Source organism: Colius striatus, chromosome 1, assembly GCF_028858725.1.
Source record: "Colius striatus isolate bColStr4 chromosome 1, bColStr4.1.hap1, whole genome shotgun sequence".
NCBI classification, from domain to species: Eukaryota; Metazoa; Chordata; class Aves; order Coliiformes; family Coliidae; genus Colius; species Colius striatus.
This window is the reverse complement of record NC_084759.1, coordinates 185,260,005-185,277,665: the sequence shown is the minus strand read 5'-3', so window position 1 is coordinate 185,277,665 and position 17,661 is coordinate 185,260,005. Positions and strand designations below refer to the sequence as shown.

The 17,661-nt window shown below is 36.8% G+C and overlaps 1 protein-coding gene across 1 annotated transcript in view; it reads left to right on the top strand.

Moving 5' to 3' along the window:
* Positions 1–17,661, top strand: part of GRM8 (glutamate metabotropic receptor 8) — a 352,719-nt gene that overhangs the window by 295,390 nt on the left and 39,668 nt on the right. The window contains exon 9 of the mRNA XM_062018137.1: positions 6,722–7,657. Coding sequence (XP_061874121.1) covers positions 6,722–7,657 — 936 coding nt within the window. The remainder of the gene's footprint in view (positions 1–6,721; positions 7,658–17,661) is intronic.

The following is a 17,661-nucleotide window of genomic DNA, read 5'->3' as shown; positions in this document are numbered from 1 at the left end:
ATCAGTCTCTTCAAGTTGCTAAAGGCATTACTGGATGAATGAATTCCTTGATTATTGAAAGAAAAAAGATGCCAGGAATGACAATGTGCAACTTGTACAATGTCATGTAAATCTCATGTTGTTTTAGCCCAGTTCTCACATCATTAATTTTTAACTTTATTATTAGATATTAGAGGAAAATTTTATTTGTAGTGTTCATGAAGGATAGAGGTGTTTACCCGATTTTGATATGAAATGACATTTTGTCTGTATTTTAATGGTTTAGTGAACTGTGAGTCTTAGTGCTGCAAATTAAAGCAAATTGCAGCTCCATTAAGCAGATATCTCATATAGAGATGATTTTTATGTCTATTTAAATAGCAATGAAGCCATTCTCTTTTTGTATCATGATGCATTTCATAAAAAATGAGTATGTGTCTTAGAGATATGCTGTCATACTCTTTCTGATGTTTTCATTCTGGTAAGTATTTGTATAGTAGAAAATGGAATTTCATCTTAGGGGATTGTGAGGTACTTCGTGATAGCACATCAATCTATCAGATGCTTTCCAAACTCAAAGAGGCTATTCAAATAAAATTAATAATAATGTTTAAACTATTACTAATAATAGATAGGGAGCTAGGCTATTCCAATCTATACGACCTAGATGATGAATCCAGATACATTTAACAATGAACTTTACATTATCATGTATCATACTGTAGTGAATAGCAGCTGGAACATGTAACATGAAAACGAAAGTGGCAAAATAAGTCTTCTAGAAACAGTGCTTGACTATGGTTACCCAACATGGGGACCCTCCAACAGGACACAGTCCTTAATGGACTTCTCTGGTGTGGGTTGCTCCCAGCAGCTGCGGCTTCTGCCGATACAGGGTTCTTCACACAGGATGCAGTCCTTAATGAATCTCTCTGGTGTGGGTTCTTCCCTACAGTTGCAGCTTCTACAGATACAGGGTCCCTCCCATGGGATATGGTTGGTTCTGGGCATAATTTTAATGAGCTTCTTTGGCATGGGTTCTTCCCCACAGCTGGAGTCCCTCATACAGGACATGGACTCCTCTGGCATAGTCACTGCTCTTGGCACAGGGTCTTTAATGAAGCCAGTCACTGCCCCTACAGGGTCTTTAACTTGTTTTGAACTTTCTTCTAGTAAACTATTCTTATTACTGAAGATAATCACTGCCTCTGATGGGGGGTCTTTGTCAAAATGAGTTTCTGCCCCTGTTGCAGGATCTGTAGAAAAATGCAAACAAATCACTTCTTCAGCACTCCTCTCCACAGGATGCAGGGGAGTCTCTGCTCCAGCACACCTCCTCCTCTCTTCCCTCACTGACCTTGGAGTCTGCATGCTTGCTTTTCTCTCTCTTTCCACTCCTTGTGGAAAGAAGAAAGAAACAGGAAGAATCTTTCTCTTCCCATTTCTTCTTAAAAAGTGATTGTGGAGGCATCTCATTGGCTAATCCCCAGAAGTGGGTCTGGCTCAGAGCTGGGGAGAGTTTCAAGCAACTTCTTAAAGGAGCCATCTTTACAGCCCCTTCCCCCTTACCAGAAATGGCTCCATGTCAAACCATGACGCACAGCCTTAGCAGGGTCAGAGCAGTATTAACTGCTGCAGAACTAAATATTTTACCAGTAAGAACTGAAGAGATGCATAAATTTCTCACTTTGTTTCAAAATGAAAAACTCTCCTTTCTTGGTCTGTCTTTGATTTCTTTCCCCCATGAAAATGTTTAAAAATGTATACCTAAAGTTAAGCTCACTTTAAGTTAGTTTTGCAAAATTTGAACTTCTAGATCACTTTGGGGCAGGCTTTCAGAAGTATTTAGATTGTGAAGACTGCAGATGGAAGCATAGTGGGATTTTCAAAAGCACTTAAACATATAAGTCACTTAGCTTCCATTTAAATTAATTAGCTGGATTGAACAAGCCTCCCTTGGCACTTTTGAAAGTTCTACTCCTAAGTGTTTATGTCTACATAAAAAAAAAAAACCCCTCTATTTTAAAAAGAGGCTGAACATCCAACAACTCCCTTTGAAATTCATAACTGTTGCTCTTTTTCAGCAGTTCTAAATATTATACAGTATCCCTGGGTCTATATTCCCAAGTGACTCTTTCTTTCTTGTTTCTTAACAGTTTCTACTATAATTTATTGTCTAAAGTTAATCTCAGAGAAGAAGTCGATCAACAGTACTAAAACCTAAGGATAGAAAAATAATGATGTAGCCGAATCTTCTGTGTAGGTTCAAGAAGCCAGGTCTTTTGGTATATACATTTAGTGACTGAAAAAGCTGATAGAGCTTTAAGACCATTGTTATAATTATATCTGGATTTCCTTACTAAACTTATATTGTGCAAAATAATAGCTCAAAAATACATTTCTGGCAATGACTACAGCAAGTTATGGGCAGCTGAGCAAGAACCAGATGACCAGAAGTAGCATTTCTTTTGGTTCTTTAGTTGCTGCATATACAGAAACCCTTCACAGACCCATTCAGATGTAATAAAAGCAAGCAGTGCTCACTCTGGTATAGTTTCTGTTGCCCTTTACTCTGCTTCCATTGCCACTCCTAAGTAGTAGTCTAAGGGTGTGCATATATTAGCATTTTGGTTTCAATCAAGAGTCTGCTTTTGATATGAATCTGTTAATTATTCTCACTTAGTACACTTGCTTATTGTGGAGTGGATCTCAGACTATGTGAACTGGGTTGCTTTTTGGCAGAAATAAAAAAAGAAAATGTTTTCCAGAAGACCTGAGCTTTAACCATTACCAGGGGTTCAGTCCACTGAATCACATAACATTAGTTCAATATAACCTTCCTTTCTAGACTCTAATTTCAAATACTGACCAATGTGAACATCAAATACTCAGAGCTAACACCTTTGCTTCAGAGGCAGACTCTTACTATGCCACATGGCTTGTTAATGGAGCTGCAAAGTCAGTTGTCAAGATAGTTGGGTTCATGTGAGAATCCTCTCTTTGCACCCACTTCCAGAATTAAAATCTTACAATGCCAGAATTGTCTCTGATAGGCAAGTATCTTAAAGGGAATCTCCAATTTCAAACACTGGTCAATGTTTCTTAGGAATATATGTTATCTTTGTTGTTAGATAGAAAATGAAATAAAAATCTCATGAGAAAGAACTCATAACATTTTTCTTAAGAGCTTTTGCAGAAATGTGGGTCAACCTAAATATAACTATGTGTTTTGCGTAAAAAAAGTAATCAAGATAGATTGTAAGATACAACTTGTATATCATGAAAAATGTACCTGCATCAGTCATTCATTCTGGTCATTCTTTATATTGATTTAGAAATTTTTATGTTTTAAGACTCTATTCTTGTCTGAATCGTCCTGATGCTAACAGCTAATAGTTTTTCTATTCATAATTAGTTTTTCAAAAAAGACTCAAGTTTGTTTAACCAATGAGTTTTCTGTATTCTCATGCTAGAAATTATATCTTGTTTAATTTATGTCAGATATATTAGAATGTAAATTGAAAATGAATCTCTACCAGGAAGCCTTAGAACTAGGAACTTATTATCAATTGTTGCTACTAGGATATGTAATCTAAACACTCTAATGTATTGCAAACCAGGAAGAGATTTTAAGCAGGTTTTTAGTCAATTAAAGCACTATCAAGATAAAAGTCTGTAAATCATAAGTAATTAGACAACAAGGTGATTTTTTTTTCTTTTATTAAGGTAGAAATTCTGAAAGATACAGAGGAGTTCTGTGTACCTAAGCTTGTTGCTTCACAGTACAGTGAATGTGGCTTTAGGATGCTTAATGTCAGATAGCCTCATGGTTTAAGCTCAATTTGCTAGTCCAAATGTGTTGAAAACCTGGACAACAGCTTTATCCTGTTAGGCTTTCAGACAGATTAGATGTTGCCTGTCCACAGTATTTGTATGGGGTGTGCACGATGAGGTTTTGTAGGTGGAAGGGCTACAGGGGTGGCTTCTATGAGAACCTGCTAAAGCTTCCCCAATATGTGATAGAGCCAAAGCCAGACAGCTCCAAGACTGACCTGCTTCTGGCCAAGGACGAGCCCATTGGCAATGGTGGCAATGTTATTGTGTGATTAACACATTTAGTAAGGAGGAAAAAGACTTACTGTGCAGGAGCTTCGCCAGGAGAGAGGAGTGAGAAACTGAGAGAACAACTCTGCAGACACTCGGATCAGTGTTGAAGGAGGGGAGGAAGTGTTCCAGGTGCTGGAGCAGAGATTTCCCTGCAGTCTGTGGTGTAGTCCATGGTGAGGCCCTGCCCCTGCAGCCATGGAGGCCGTGGGGGAGCAGAGATCCACCTGCAGCCCATGGAGGACCTCACGCTGGAGTGGGTGGATGCCCAAAGGAGGCTGTGACCCCTTTGGAAGCCCATTCTGGAATAGCTCCTAGCAGGACCTGTGAACCCATGGACAAAAAGAAGCCCGTACTGGACCAAGTCAGCTGTCAGGATTTGTGATCCCTCTGAGTGACCCATGCTGGAGCAGTCTGTTCCTGAAGGACAGTTTCCCCCATGAAAAGGCCTTAGTTCATGAAGAACTGTAGTCCATGGGAAGGACTAACATTGGAGAAGTTTATGGAAGACTGTTTCCCATGGGAGAGACCCCACACTATAGCAGAAGAAGTTTGAGTCCTGTCCCTGAGAGGAAGCAGTAGCAGAAGACAATCTGTGATGAACTGTTTGCAACCACCATTCCCTGTTCCTCTGTGCTACCAAGTTTATACTGGATTAGATGTTGCATACTCTTCTGATGATTCTATAATATGTGCTATAATCTGGCAAATATAAAGCACTGTTGTTTTTTGAGTCATCCCAAAATTACCCATAGCTCTGGATTAATGACCATGGGCTCCTATTGCCCACTTTATCATAGTATATGACTAAATCACGAGCTTTGATGTGTTTGTTCTCCTAAAAAACATTGTGAAGGGGTGTATGCCTTTACTATCATGCTGATTTCATCACAACATGTTTTCTCTCTTGTCTAGTAGATAAGTCAGTAAGGGTTATGTAGGCTTTTAGAATTTCAGTTTAAAACTAGGGTTCTGTAACAGAGGAGAACGTTTTCTTAGAGTGTCAAGTGCTCTGCCAGGGCTCTGTCAAAGCTCTTGTACATAACTGGTTTATTCTTACAGTTTTCAGGAAGCTAATTAAATGTCCTCCTTTTAGATAGTCACCAGGTGCTACATTTTATGTAATGATCACAGACCTTGTAAAATATGGTTAACTTCTGTAGGTTCAAGACTGATCTGTACCCCACTGAAGTCTTTGAGTGACTTGAGATTCATAGAGCCAGTTATATGAACGAGTTTCTTGTCTCCTTGTTACTGTGTAGTCCCTTGTTTGTCCCTTTGAGTAGTGAAAAACAATGAAGTCCTACACCATGCAGAAGAGTGGACAGAGGAGACAAAGAACCTCTCTGTTCGCTGCTACTTTATTCACCCTGTGTGGTGCTGCAACCAGTGCTCTAGCTCTCTAAGGAGGGCAAATGAGGCTGGCAATTGTACATTTGCTGAAAAATTGCCAGAAATATAAACCATTGAGGCCAAAATTATCCCTCTTGATAAGCTACTCTCAGTCTGTCCTCTTCCAGAAAGAACGGAAAGCATTCCTGATGCATGAAGTTTTGTTGTTGCTGTTTCACTTACCTATAAAGCCTCTAAAGGAATCAAAATTATTTAATAGGCAAAAACAAGGCAAATTGTTTGTCCTTGAGTGCTTACCACCTAACAAAGGAATGAAAGGTAGAGTATAGAAGCAACACAGTGATTTGGATGCCTACAAGTCGCTCTTTACTCCACAGGGCTTTGGTTCACTCTGTGACCTCTGAGACAACACAGTTTTGCTCAGGACTGGCTAAAGAGAGCTGGGAACAAACTGAGCAGGAAATGCTTTAAATCTGAATTTTCTATTCAAATTTTACTTTGAGGGTATGTAGGAAGAACAGATAAATAAACCAAAAAAGGATATTTTGTTAATGCACTGCTGTAAAGAAATCTTGGATTTCTAAAAGAGTACTATGTTGTGTGCATCTGTTCTGTGTTACAAAAAGATCCTTGGCATTTTTTAAGTTGGGAGGACTAAGGTAGTAGACATGACATATTTTTTCCTTATTCAGAAAACAATATACACTAATTTTTGTCTTCTAGAATTGAAGCAAAACATTCCTGTGCATTTAAAGATTTAGAAAGTGGAAAAGTATAAAATATCCACGTTCATAGAAGAGATAGCATCACAGATCTTTTTCCTGGCTCTCTTTGCTCTGCCAAAGATGATACAAGGAGATTTTAACCTATTTCTTTACTATACCAGAAACTTATCTGAAACTTATATAGCCTCATTTTGTAATTAAATATTTGAGAACCACTGGTATTTATATTTGCATGTGATTAACTTTTAAAGCACTGTGTACACGGCTTTTTGCTTTTAAACTAGCCTGAAGTCAATAAATATCTTTATAGATGTCAATATGATAACAGTAAAGAGGTAAATAGAAACTAATGACACTCATCAAGCCTGTAGCATGAATGATTTATTGGACACAATCATTTAACACTTTTATAAAGTCAATACAAGGGAAAGAAACAGATTTCTTATGGTAAACTGTATTTGTACTGTCAGCATGCAGAGATTTATGACAAACCTATGTCTGGGATTAGGATATTGCAAATGGGGAAGAGGAGAAGGCTCATTAATTTTTTATACCCACAGGTAGAAGACATGCAGTGGGCTAACAGACAACACACTCATCCAGCATCCGTCTGCAGCCTGCCCTGTAAAGCTGGGGAAAGAAAGAAAACTGTGAAGGGAGTGCCCTGCTGCTGGCACTGTGAACGCTGTGAGGGATACCACTACCAGGTGGATGAATTCAACTGTGAACTGTGCCCCATTAATAAGAGACCAAACGCCAATCGTACAGATTGCCAGCTTATCCCGATAATCAAACTGGAGTGGCATTCTCCTTGGGCCATCGTGCCTGTCTTCATTGCTATTCTCGGTATAATTGCCACCACCTTTGTGATTGTGACATTTGTCCGGTACAACGACACACCGATTGTCAGGGCCTCTGGACGGGAGCTCAGTTATGTGCTCTTGACTGGGATTTTTCTCTGTTACTCTATTACTTTTTTAATGATTGCGACACCTGATACAGTGGTCTGCTCGTTTCGAAGGATCTTTTTAGGACTGGGCATGTGTTTCAGTTATGCTGCCTTGCTTACCAAAACAAACAGGATTCACAGAATATTTGAACAAGGCAAAAGATCTGTCACAGCTCCCAAATTTATCAGTCCAGCTTCCCAGCTGGTCATTACTTTCAGCCTCATATCCATGCAGCTTATTGGAGTCTTTATCTGGTTTGCTATCGATCCACCACATACCATCGTAGACTATGGAGAACAGAGGACACTTGAACCTGAAAATGCCAGGGGAGTTCTTAAATGTGACATTTCAGATCTTTCTCTAATTTGTTCCCTTGGATATAGTATTCTCTTGATGGTCACATGCACTGTTTATGCTATTAAAACAAGAGGGGTTCCAGAGACCTTCAACGAAGCAAAACCCATTGGATTTACTATGTACACAACCTGCATAATTTGGTTAGCTTTTATTCCAATCTTTTTTGGTACGGCCCAATCAGCTGAAAAGGTAAGTGATTCCAGATTTACAAATCAAATGCTATACTTTTTCTGTTGTCAATTTGCAATACTTATAGCACTACACTATTTTCACTCTTACAAATGAGTGTTTCTGAATGATAATTGCAAACTAACTCAGAATTCAAAGATAATAAAAAATGTTGCTCAAAATATAGATTTCCTTTGTTTTAACACAAGAAGTTCGATGTGATTGTGGTATGGCTGGCATAATAATGTTGACATTTTCTCAATATATTCTCAAATGACTATTTCTTCTAACGTTTGTTATTACCCTTCAGTGATGCTCTAGCCTGTTACATGAAGCACTATAAATCTTAGTTATACACAGCTCTGATATAAATGGTTGCATTTCAGATGTCTCAGAAAATAAACTTACATTTGTCAAAAATAATGAAGAAGAATGTCTGGGCAGAATGAAAAGAAATACTTTTCTCTCTGGTTGACACATATAACAAAAAAAATAAAATACTTCAAAAAACCAGGAGACATGAAGGAAGTATATATAAAATCATATGAAGTGTAGTTCACTAATTATTATCTCAGAAAAAAAAGAAACATTTTCCTAATCTCTTAATGAGAAATTAGTTATTGCATACTTATATATCTGTTATTACTTCTTCCATTGTATCTTTCCTGATTTAAGTCATGCTGAGTGGTGAAAAACACATCATACATTAATTCTCCTCTGAAGTCTTTTGGGAAGGTAGAGTTAAATGTTGACTGAGTTTTTATCCAACTGATAGTAGTGTAAATGACAAGTAAGGTAGGAAACAGCAGTAATATCAACATCAATCTTCAAAACTTCAAATTTATGAGATTTGGAAAATCTTAAAGATAAGAAATTAAAGTCATCAGTCTGTCCCTTTTTCTTCTAGCAGGTGTTTTTTATAATGTTTTAAAAGATCCATTTTCATTTAGTTGGAAGAGTCGACACACGCCCATTTGTAATTGTACAAAGGTTTAACACATCTCTATTTTAGAGAGCACTCTTGTCTGCAAAATTAACATGTCTCTATAGCTTGATAAAATCCAAGCAGAGGAATTTTATGTGGAAGAGAGTGTGGCAGAAAAACTTTTTCCTCACAGAAAATGGACATAAGAAAGCCTGTTGAATTGGATTAATCTTGATTTCCATGGCCTTTTGGATTAAGTCAGGGATAATGAGTGCCAAGGTAATGGCATATCACAGAAACAGTAAGTCTGAGATAGGAAAAACATGTTTAGATGCACTGTATTTAAATTCTGAATTTTTGTGTGTGTAGGCTTACGTCAGAAAGATACTTTGTTGTATAATTGTGTCATACTTTTTGCTTTAAAAGTTGGGGAGAGTCGGTTTTATGGCAAGTGCCTATAACAAAAGAAATATATTTCTGCATATTGAAACACAGAAAATATTACTTTTCTGACAACTATGCAGTGAGTTTTTATTTGTACCATTTCATTCACTGTAGCTTTTAGCAAAGAATGATTTAGTTTTGACCTCAAATGACAAGATTAATGAACACCTCTTTTGCATTTCTTTTATGAAATCCGAGTCTGAACACAGAAACTATGCTAAACTGCATTGCTTTTAATATCAAATTTTACTGGTTAGTTGCTTTTTTTTTTTTGTTATTCTTCAGATAATAATTTCAGGAGGAAAAACCCTGAAATTAATATGCTAATAGAGTAACTCTCTAATTCAAATGATTCTTTTCACTGTGCTTCTACTTTTTGCTGCTAATATAAACAAGTTTCCATATAGAATCCTAGGGACATCATCATAATATTTCATTTATTCATAGAATAAAATGACTTGTCTGCACAGCCCAAAAATGTAATATCTTAGTGCACACATATATACGCTATCTGGATAAACTCAAAGTTGCTTGTAGGTTCCTCTGTTAATGCATAACGCCAAACCAAACATTTAAAAAATGAACTGGTACATTATAGAATATATATTATAGAACATATAGGTTGAGAGAGTTGAAGTTGTTCAGCCGAGAAAAGAGAAGGCTCGAAGGAGACCTTACAGCAGCCTTCCAGTACCTGAAGTGTTCTACGAGAAAGTCAGAGAGGGACTATTTACTAGGGCATTTAATGGTAGGACAAGAGGTAATAGCTTTGAACTGACAGAAGGTAGATTTGCATTAGATATAAAGAAGGTCTTTGAGGGTGATGAGGCCTTGGCACATATTGCCCAGAGAAGTTCTGGATGCCCTATTGCTGGAAATGTTCAACGGCAAGTTGGATGCAGCTTTGAGCACCCTGGTCTAGTGGAAGATGTCCCTGCTCATGGCAGGGAGGAAGGAACTAGATGATCTTTAAAGTACCTTCCAACTCAAACCATTCTATGATTCTACGAATCTTATTTGAAATTTGGCATTATGATCTCTTTTGAGAATGAAAAAAATGAAAGAGAAAATAAACAGAATTCTATTAGGTGCTTATTCACTTTGCAGCTGATTTTAGAATCTTGAAATTTTGATTTTTTTATGGTTTCAGTTTGTTTGGAGAGCATGAAGCAATAAGCTGGGGAACTTAAAGTACTTTTAAAAAGCAATTACTCCTTTTTTTGAAATGTTTACAGTTTAAAATTTAACATAGCAGTCATTCAAGCCAGGTGTACTTTCCACTAGCAATTCATTGAACTGCTAGCTTTAGACATTCTTCTCTTTGAATAAAGTGCACGTAAAACTTCTCCAAAGTGCTTTGAGGAACTTTTGTTTTCCTAAATACTAATAGTGCTTACAACAGTAACAGAAGTCATTATGCTCTTTTTTCTTTTTTTTTGAAAGGAAGGTTATTTTTATTTAATTAACTATTCTATGAATCTAGATGAAGCAGAAATGTATATTGGGAAGCTTTTCTTTTTATTTGTCAAAATATCTCCACTGATATAAAACCCCAAAACAATAACGTCATTAACTCTAAAAAGAGATATCTAGACTCAAAATTCATAGATCATCCTGGAAAGTTTACCTTTACATTTAGTGGCTTTGTGGTCAATAACCAAATCTGTACATTTGCTAAGAGTACCTTGATAGAACCTAGCAGAATATAAGCTTGTAGAGTTGGCACAAGTTCATATATTGAGTGTTGGTGTTCATCAGGCTTCAAATATCTGTGATGAAGGGCTTGTGAATAAGCATTTTTCTGCAGACAGACTGTGAATTTTCCTGATATGTTCTTGCTGTGAAACACAGACAGAAAACTTCTCCCACTGAGCTGTGCATATGAGGAATGTTGTGTCTCTAGCTGGTTAACACTGATGAGTTTAATGCCTGAATTTGCATGGTGTGACATATCCATAAGACTAAGCACAGTAAAAGTTAAGACAACTTGACAAGACTCAATGGGAATATATTGATTATATATTGATTAGAAATGTCTCAACATTTCTAATATTTTTAACAGTGTTTTATAACAAATGCTATTTCTACTCATCTCAGTTTATGTGGAAGTGTAAAACTGACAAAAAATCAACATACTGTATAATATTCAAGAAATTAAAAATAATACGAATTTATTTCCAATTAACTAATGGTTAAAGTACCAATCCAAAATAGCCTTGCATAATCCAAGATTGGTGTCTTTTACAGAATCCCCATATTTATTATTTGTCCTGAATTTCAAGCAGCAGATTAGGAACACCCTGTGCTATTAAAATCACCATTTTTAGATTATAATTTCTACAGAGGTTCTACAGAGCATTAAGAGCATTGACTTTGATTCATGAGAGAATTTTTTTTTTGTCTAATTCATGATTTTGACCATTCAGGATCAAGTCTGTTTTGACAGTTACTACTTTATGAACGAAACCCACTTGATACAGTCAAATTATTCCAGTGCATCACTGAACTGAACAAAAAATGTATCTCTAAGACCAATTTTCTAACACTTGTGTAAATGTCAGTGAGGTTCTTTAGAATTAAGGGAGTGAAACTCTGTGAGAAAGCATTTTGTGACTATAGCCTTCATCTATGTCACGCATGCGTTCATGGCAAAACACTGGAAATATTGGGTGCATCTGGAATAGATGTCGAAAATGTCATGATGACTCGAATGACAGAAAAAGAGATTGAATTTAGTTGAGTGATTAAAACAGATGTTTGATGAATCTCTGATGAATTAAGTTACAATGTCAGACTGCACAAAAAACCAGATGAGGATAGATGGCTGTCTAAAGTACATCTCTATTTAATAAATGATTTTTAAAAATTTCCTTCTTTTACTAATTTTGACAGGTGGTTGAGCCACATTCATTCACAGATAGTAAAGACCATTTATTGTTTTAGCCTGGAAATACTCTGGTTTTGATGCAAAGATGAATACTTGTTTTTCACATTGTAAAAGAAAAGAGGTAGCACTTTCTTCTAAGAAAAGCTGACCATAAAAAATGCTGAATGATTTCTTCCTTCTGCTCCCACCAGAAGCAATTGCAAGGTGTAATCTAACAATTTCAACGTGTTTCCAATTATTCTGATATATTTGATCTCTGTTTTTTAACTGCAATAGTGTCAAAACAAGCTGTAATGTATGGTAGAGATCTTCCCATAAATTATTTTCCTTACAACCTTACTATTCCAGTTGTTCTAATCCTGGATTTACTGATCATGTGGATTTTATGCTTATACCTAGCTGCTTGTTAGTAACATTAAAAAAAGACAGAAACAGTTCTAAGAGAATCCTAGTATTAATTTGACTTGTAAACTGCTGCTGTTGTCAAGAGGAAAATATTCAGTTAGCAGTGAGAGGGAGAGGTAGTTCCATTAATCTAGTGCCAGGTATTCTCTACTGACACTTTAGGTAGAGACCCCTTAATTCCCCCACATTTCTACAAAACCTATATGAATCAGCTTTTTGTGTATGTATGTATGTGTGTATGTTGTGAAATTTTGGCTAAATGCATTCTAAAGCATCTTAACGATGCCTCAGACAGTGTTATTTAAGCAAATTGCACCGAGCTGTTTCTTCACCTCAATGCTTCTAATCCTGATCATATTCCGAGATCAGGCCCTGCAGGTAGTTGATGCAGTACATTTCATAGGAAAAAATCCAGACAGACATCTTATCATGTTAGCATTTCTTCCATTTTATGAATAATGTTTGGCTTGCTTAAAGTAGAATCCTTTGTGCCAACACCATACATAGCATGAGTATTAATCTGAAACATATTTGGAACAGGGTACAAGGTTAAAACAATACTTTTTCTATACCTTTTCTGTCTTTTTATGTTTAAATTGAATTTTGGAAGCAAAGCAGTTTTGGTATTTGAAGAGGATATTTTCACAACTTTTAAGTTGTTTCCACTTTTTAAAGCTGAAAAATATCCCAACTGATTCTTAACTGTAAAACCAGACACACATTTGAAAAAAAAAATCAAAAAAATTCTGACCAGCTTGCAGGCCAAGTATTGACTTATAATTTAAGTGACACTGTCATGTAATTATCTAAACACAATAGAATAATGAAGAAGGGATTACTTTAGTCAAGCAAGTCAGCCTCTTGTGCAAACAGATATCTTTAGCTCTGTTCACTTAGATGCTGCTCAGGTTCATTTTGATCATGTAAGATCACAGCATTCTTTGAGGGCCAGTCATCTGCTCCCTTGTTTAGCTGCTTTACTCCAGAAGTGAATGATTAGAGGAAAAAGAGGCAAGGCTCTCAAGTTATTTCAAGTTGTTTTGAAATGAAATATATCTGCAAAGGTTTGCTAAAGCTCCTTGGACCGCAGAGAAAAGGTCCCTATGCTTCTGCCTGCTCATGACAGGTAGGTGTGACCAGCCCACCACAGTGCATGAAAGATAAGGGGAAGATTTCTTTCAAACTGTGTTACCTGCTTGACAAAATCTTGTGAAAGGCTGAAGGCAGCTATTTTTAGAACTTCTAGCCACTATTTAGAATTTTTTGTTATTCAGCATAGTGTGTACCCAAGTTTCAGCAAGTGTTTTTGCTGAATGAAAAGCTTTGTGGAAAGCCAGTGTTTGCATAATTTTAAAGACTCAGCTTCATTGTTTTAAGATATGCCTACAGTCTTTATGTTGTAATTTCATTTCTCTGTTTACTTCTATATTAATTAAGCCACTAGCATTTTAGTATATACACTGAGCAATGATTTTAATTATAAGTTTATTAGGAGGTATCAGGAAAGAGGGAAAATGCCAGCTTCTCTAAGAAAAAAGTGGGTTATTTAATAAAATATGCAGACACTTTTTTTTCAGTTCAGTGAGATGCTCATATGTGCACCTGAAGGTTGCATACTCTGTTCTTTTCTGCATGGTTGCATGTCTGCTCCAGTATGAGCACTGAACTGACATACCTAGTTGTGTACATTGAAGAGATGTGCACCTGTCACATAATGGAAACACCAATGTTTTTCTTGTCTGACATGTTTGCTTCTGGCCCCATAATGAATGATAGCTTCTTTCACAGAGACAGGAAAGAGCTGCCAGAAAAATTAAATTTGCCTGAGATCTACTTCCTACCCCACCCTGGGGAACATCAGAGAGTTGCTAATAGGTAAACAAAGAAGGAATGCAAGCTAGAGAACTTTAAGTAGACCTTTTTGTCTACTTACTGTCCTCCATGACAACTAGTTCAAACTGAGAAGCATAAACAATTTTGTGAAGCACAGATAGCTAAATAACTGCCATTGTCATCTACTTTAGAATAGCTAAATAACTGCCATCTTCAACTACTTTAGAAAAGAATAATCAGTAATCACAGAGAGCACTTTGTGAAAGACCACAAATTTTTCACAGAGAGAATCTGGTAAAAAAATATGCCTTATTTACTGTATTTCTAGAAATCAAATTCACTTCACAAAAAATTTTGTTTCTATGGCTGTAATTTTTTCAGTAGCAAAAATCTGTTTGTCTTGAGCAAGTGTAGTTAAAGAGAAATCCTTACAATTGTATTAGATGTTTTTTGCACAGTAAGAAACAGATTGCTCTTTGGCATTAAGATGCTATGAACTTTCACAATTGTATTCATCTACAAATGCAACTGTGAGATGAGATTCTCTATGTCATTATGCACAGGAGAGTAACCAAGTCATTGATGGTTTTGCACAAAAGAAAAAAATAGATAATACATCTTACAGAAAGGTAGGTAATACATCTTACAATTTAATCGTGCTCTTAATTGATTCATGCCTTAGTGGTCAAGCACTGACAACTTTTCCCCAGCCACATTGCATCAGAGGAGGACCACAGACAGCTTACTGGTTCATTAAAGCAAGCATATACCTTTTCACCAATTGCAAGCCTCTCTATATGTGATAAAAATGTATTTGAGTATTCAAGTGATGCACATATATCATGGGTTTGTGTAGAGCCATTTCTTATAATGGGGATAGGGCTGTAAAGATGGCTTCTGTAAGAAGTTGCTCAAAAATTCCCTCAGCTCTGAGCCAGACTCACTTCTGAGGCTAAGCCAATTAGGCACCTCCATGATCATTTCTTAAGAAAAAGCTGGAAGAGGAGGGCTCTTCCTGTTTCTTCTTCCTGTTCGTTCTTCCTTCTTGGTGCTGGTGGTGGAAGGAGTTGGAGAAGGTAGAGAGAGAAGTGACCATGTAGACCCCAGGGTCAGCAAGGGAAGAGAGGAGGAGGTGTGCTGAAGCAGAGACTCCCCTGCATCCTGTGGAGAGGAGTGGTGAAACAGAGATTTGCTGGCAGTTCATAGACGACTCTATGCCAGGGGTAGTGACTGTGCCCAGAGGAGGCCATGAATCTGTGGGAGGGCAGTGTTGCAGCAGAAAGTGCCCAGAATGCTGCTGTCTACAGATAAATCCCATTCTGGAGGAGTTTTTGACCAGAAGCTGTAGCTCCTGGGGAGAACTCACACCAGAGAGGTTTGTTAATGACTGTATCCCATGGGAGAGACCCCATGATAGCAGAAGCTGTAGCTGTTGAGAAGAATTCATGCTGGGGAAGTTCTGTAAGGACTGTGTCCTGTGAGAGAGACTCCATATTGAAGCAGGGGAAAAATGCAAGAAGTTGTCCTCAGAGACCATGTGTGAGAGACTGATCACATCCCCCATTGCCTACTTTCCTGAGCTGTTGAGGGGGGAGGAGGTGGAGATACTGGGAGCAGTGAATTGAGCCCAGGAAGAAAGGAGGGATGGACAAGGGAGATCTTAAAGTGCTAGTTGTAATATTTTTTTCCTACTCTATTTCTGCTTTTTGATCTGTTCTAAGTAGGCAGTAGAATAAACTTTTCTTACTTTCCTCTCTGCGTATTGGAGCCTGTTTTGCCCAGAACCATAATTGGCAGTGAGCCCTCCCTGCCCTTGTCTCAATCCAAAATGTCCTTGGTTATCTTTTTTTCCTCCCATCTCACTTGGGCTTCCGCCATCCTAATGATGGTGGGTGTGGATGGGAGCAGTGAGCAAGAGACTGTTGTGATGCTTCACTGTTGGCTGGGCAAAACCATGGCAACATAAAATGTGGCATCATGGGTTATTATAGAAAAAAAATAGATTTAGAGAAATACAGGTCCTACATCTTGTTTTGTATTCAATATGGTTTATTTTTCTGCTTTCAAAATGGATGGGTATGTAGCAATTTTTAGACTCATATGTCTTATAAAAAGCTCATAGTCACATAAGCTTATGAACATAGAAACTCATTCGCGTTTCTATTTTAGACTAATATCTGTTCTCAGATCTTAGATTGAGACCAGTGCAGGTCGATGTGTTACTTACCTCCTAGTCTTTCAGTGAGTAGCTCCAATGCTGCCTTGTGGCCTGAAAGGCCCCTATGCCTTTCAGCTATTTCTTCGAAACAATGAAGTGACTTACACTTTGTAAATTCTTAGATTTCTGGGTTGTTGGAAGAACTGATTTAATTTCAATAAAGTAGAACTAGTGATAGATACAAACTGTACAGAAAGTATCTTTAAACAAATTTATCACTTACTGAAAAATGGAATTGGATATGTTTGAAAATATACAGGAAGAGAGATTATTTTTTTCAGTTAACAATGATATGAAAAATCCACATACTGGACAAAAATATATCTATGGGTAATTTTAAAGTTAATTGCAACTATACTTTACACTTTTACTCTTGTGAAGAAAAAGAAAACAATCTTTAAATAGAACAATCTCTAGAAATTAGGTTGGAACTTTTTCTGAGATGGTCTTGTGAGACTTTTTGTACTTGCTAGTTCCTGCCAAGTTGTAAGCACTGCAAAAATAGCCTTTATTGTAGATTTAACAACGCTTTTGCTTAGTGCAAATAAGAAAACACATGTATGAAAGGTGGAAGAAACAAAAAGGCTTTGAGCTTAGCTTTGAGTATATTCAGCTTCTCCTTTTTCTTATCTCCTACTACAATATTTTTTGTTTTACATAGGTTTCATAACCTTATGAAGATTTTGATCTGAATGTGATAAAATGCTGTGGAGCAGCAAATTGTCATGCACAGGCTGAGCTTCAGTAACAATGCATGTACAAGCTCATCATCTGGTACTTGAGTCATGATCAGTACCTAATCAAAGCTACTTTACCCTATATTCCCTTTAGATTTAAAACATTTTGAAGGACAATTGTGGTGACTCAACAAAAGTGTAAGTCATGTAAAGCACAGTAAGATGTTGTATGTTTCAGTTCCTTGTGACCATTCTGTTGTTTAAGAACTGTCAATTCTTTTGTAACCAAGAATATGCCTGTAAGTTGGACATCCAATAAAAATGCAAGATCCAGATCCAGACCAAAAATTTGGTTACAAGTAAGCCAAACAAAGTTTGTAAAATTAATAAATAATAAACTTTGTAAAATTAATAAATACAATAAAAGCCTAAAATTTCCTATAGGAGACAATGAATGTTAGATGAATGTTTCATAAATATGGAAATATCAGTAATCAGAATATGATAGAAGTGGGTCAGAATTTAACAATAGCAGACTGTTATCTTCCCTTTTTTTCTAATAATCCAGCTAACATGGAATAGTTATGAAATATCTTCTTCATTTTAGACATGCATTTTCAGGGTGTACATACAATT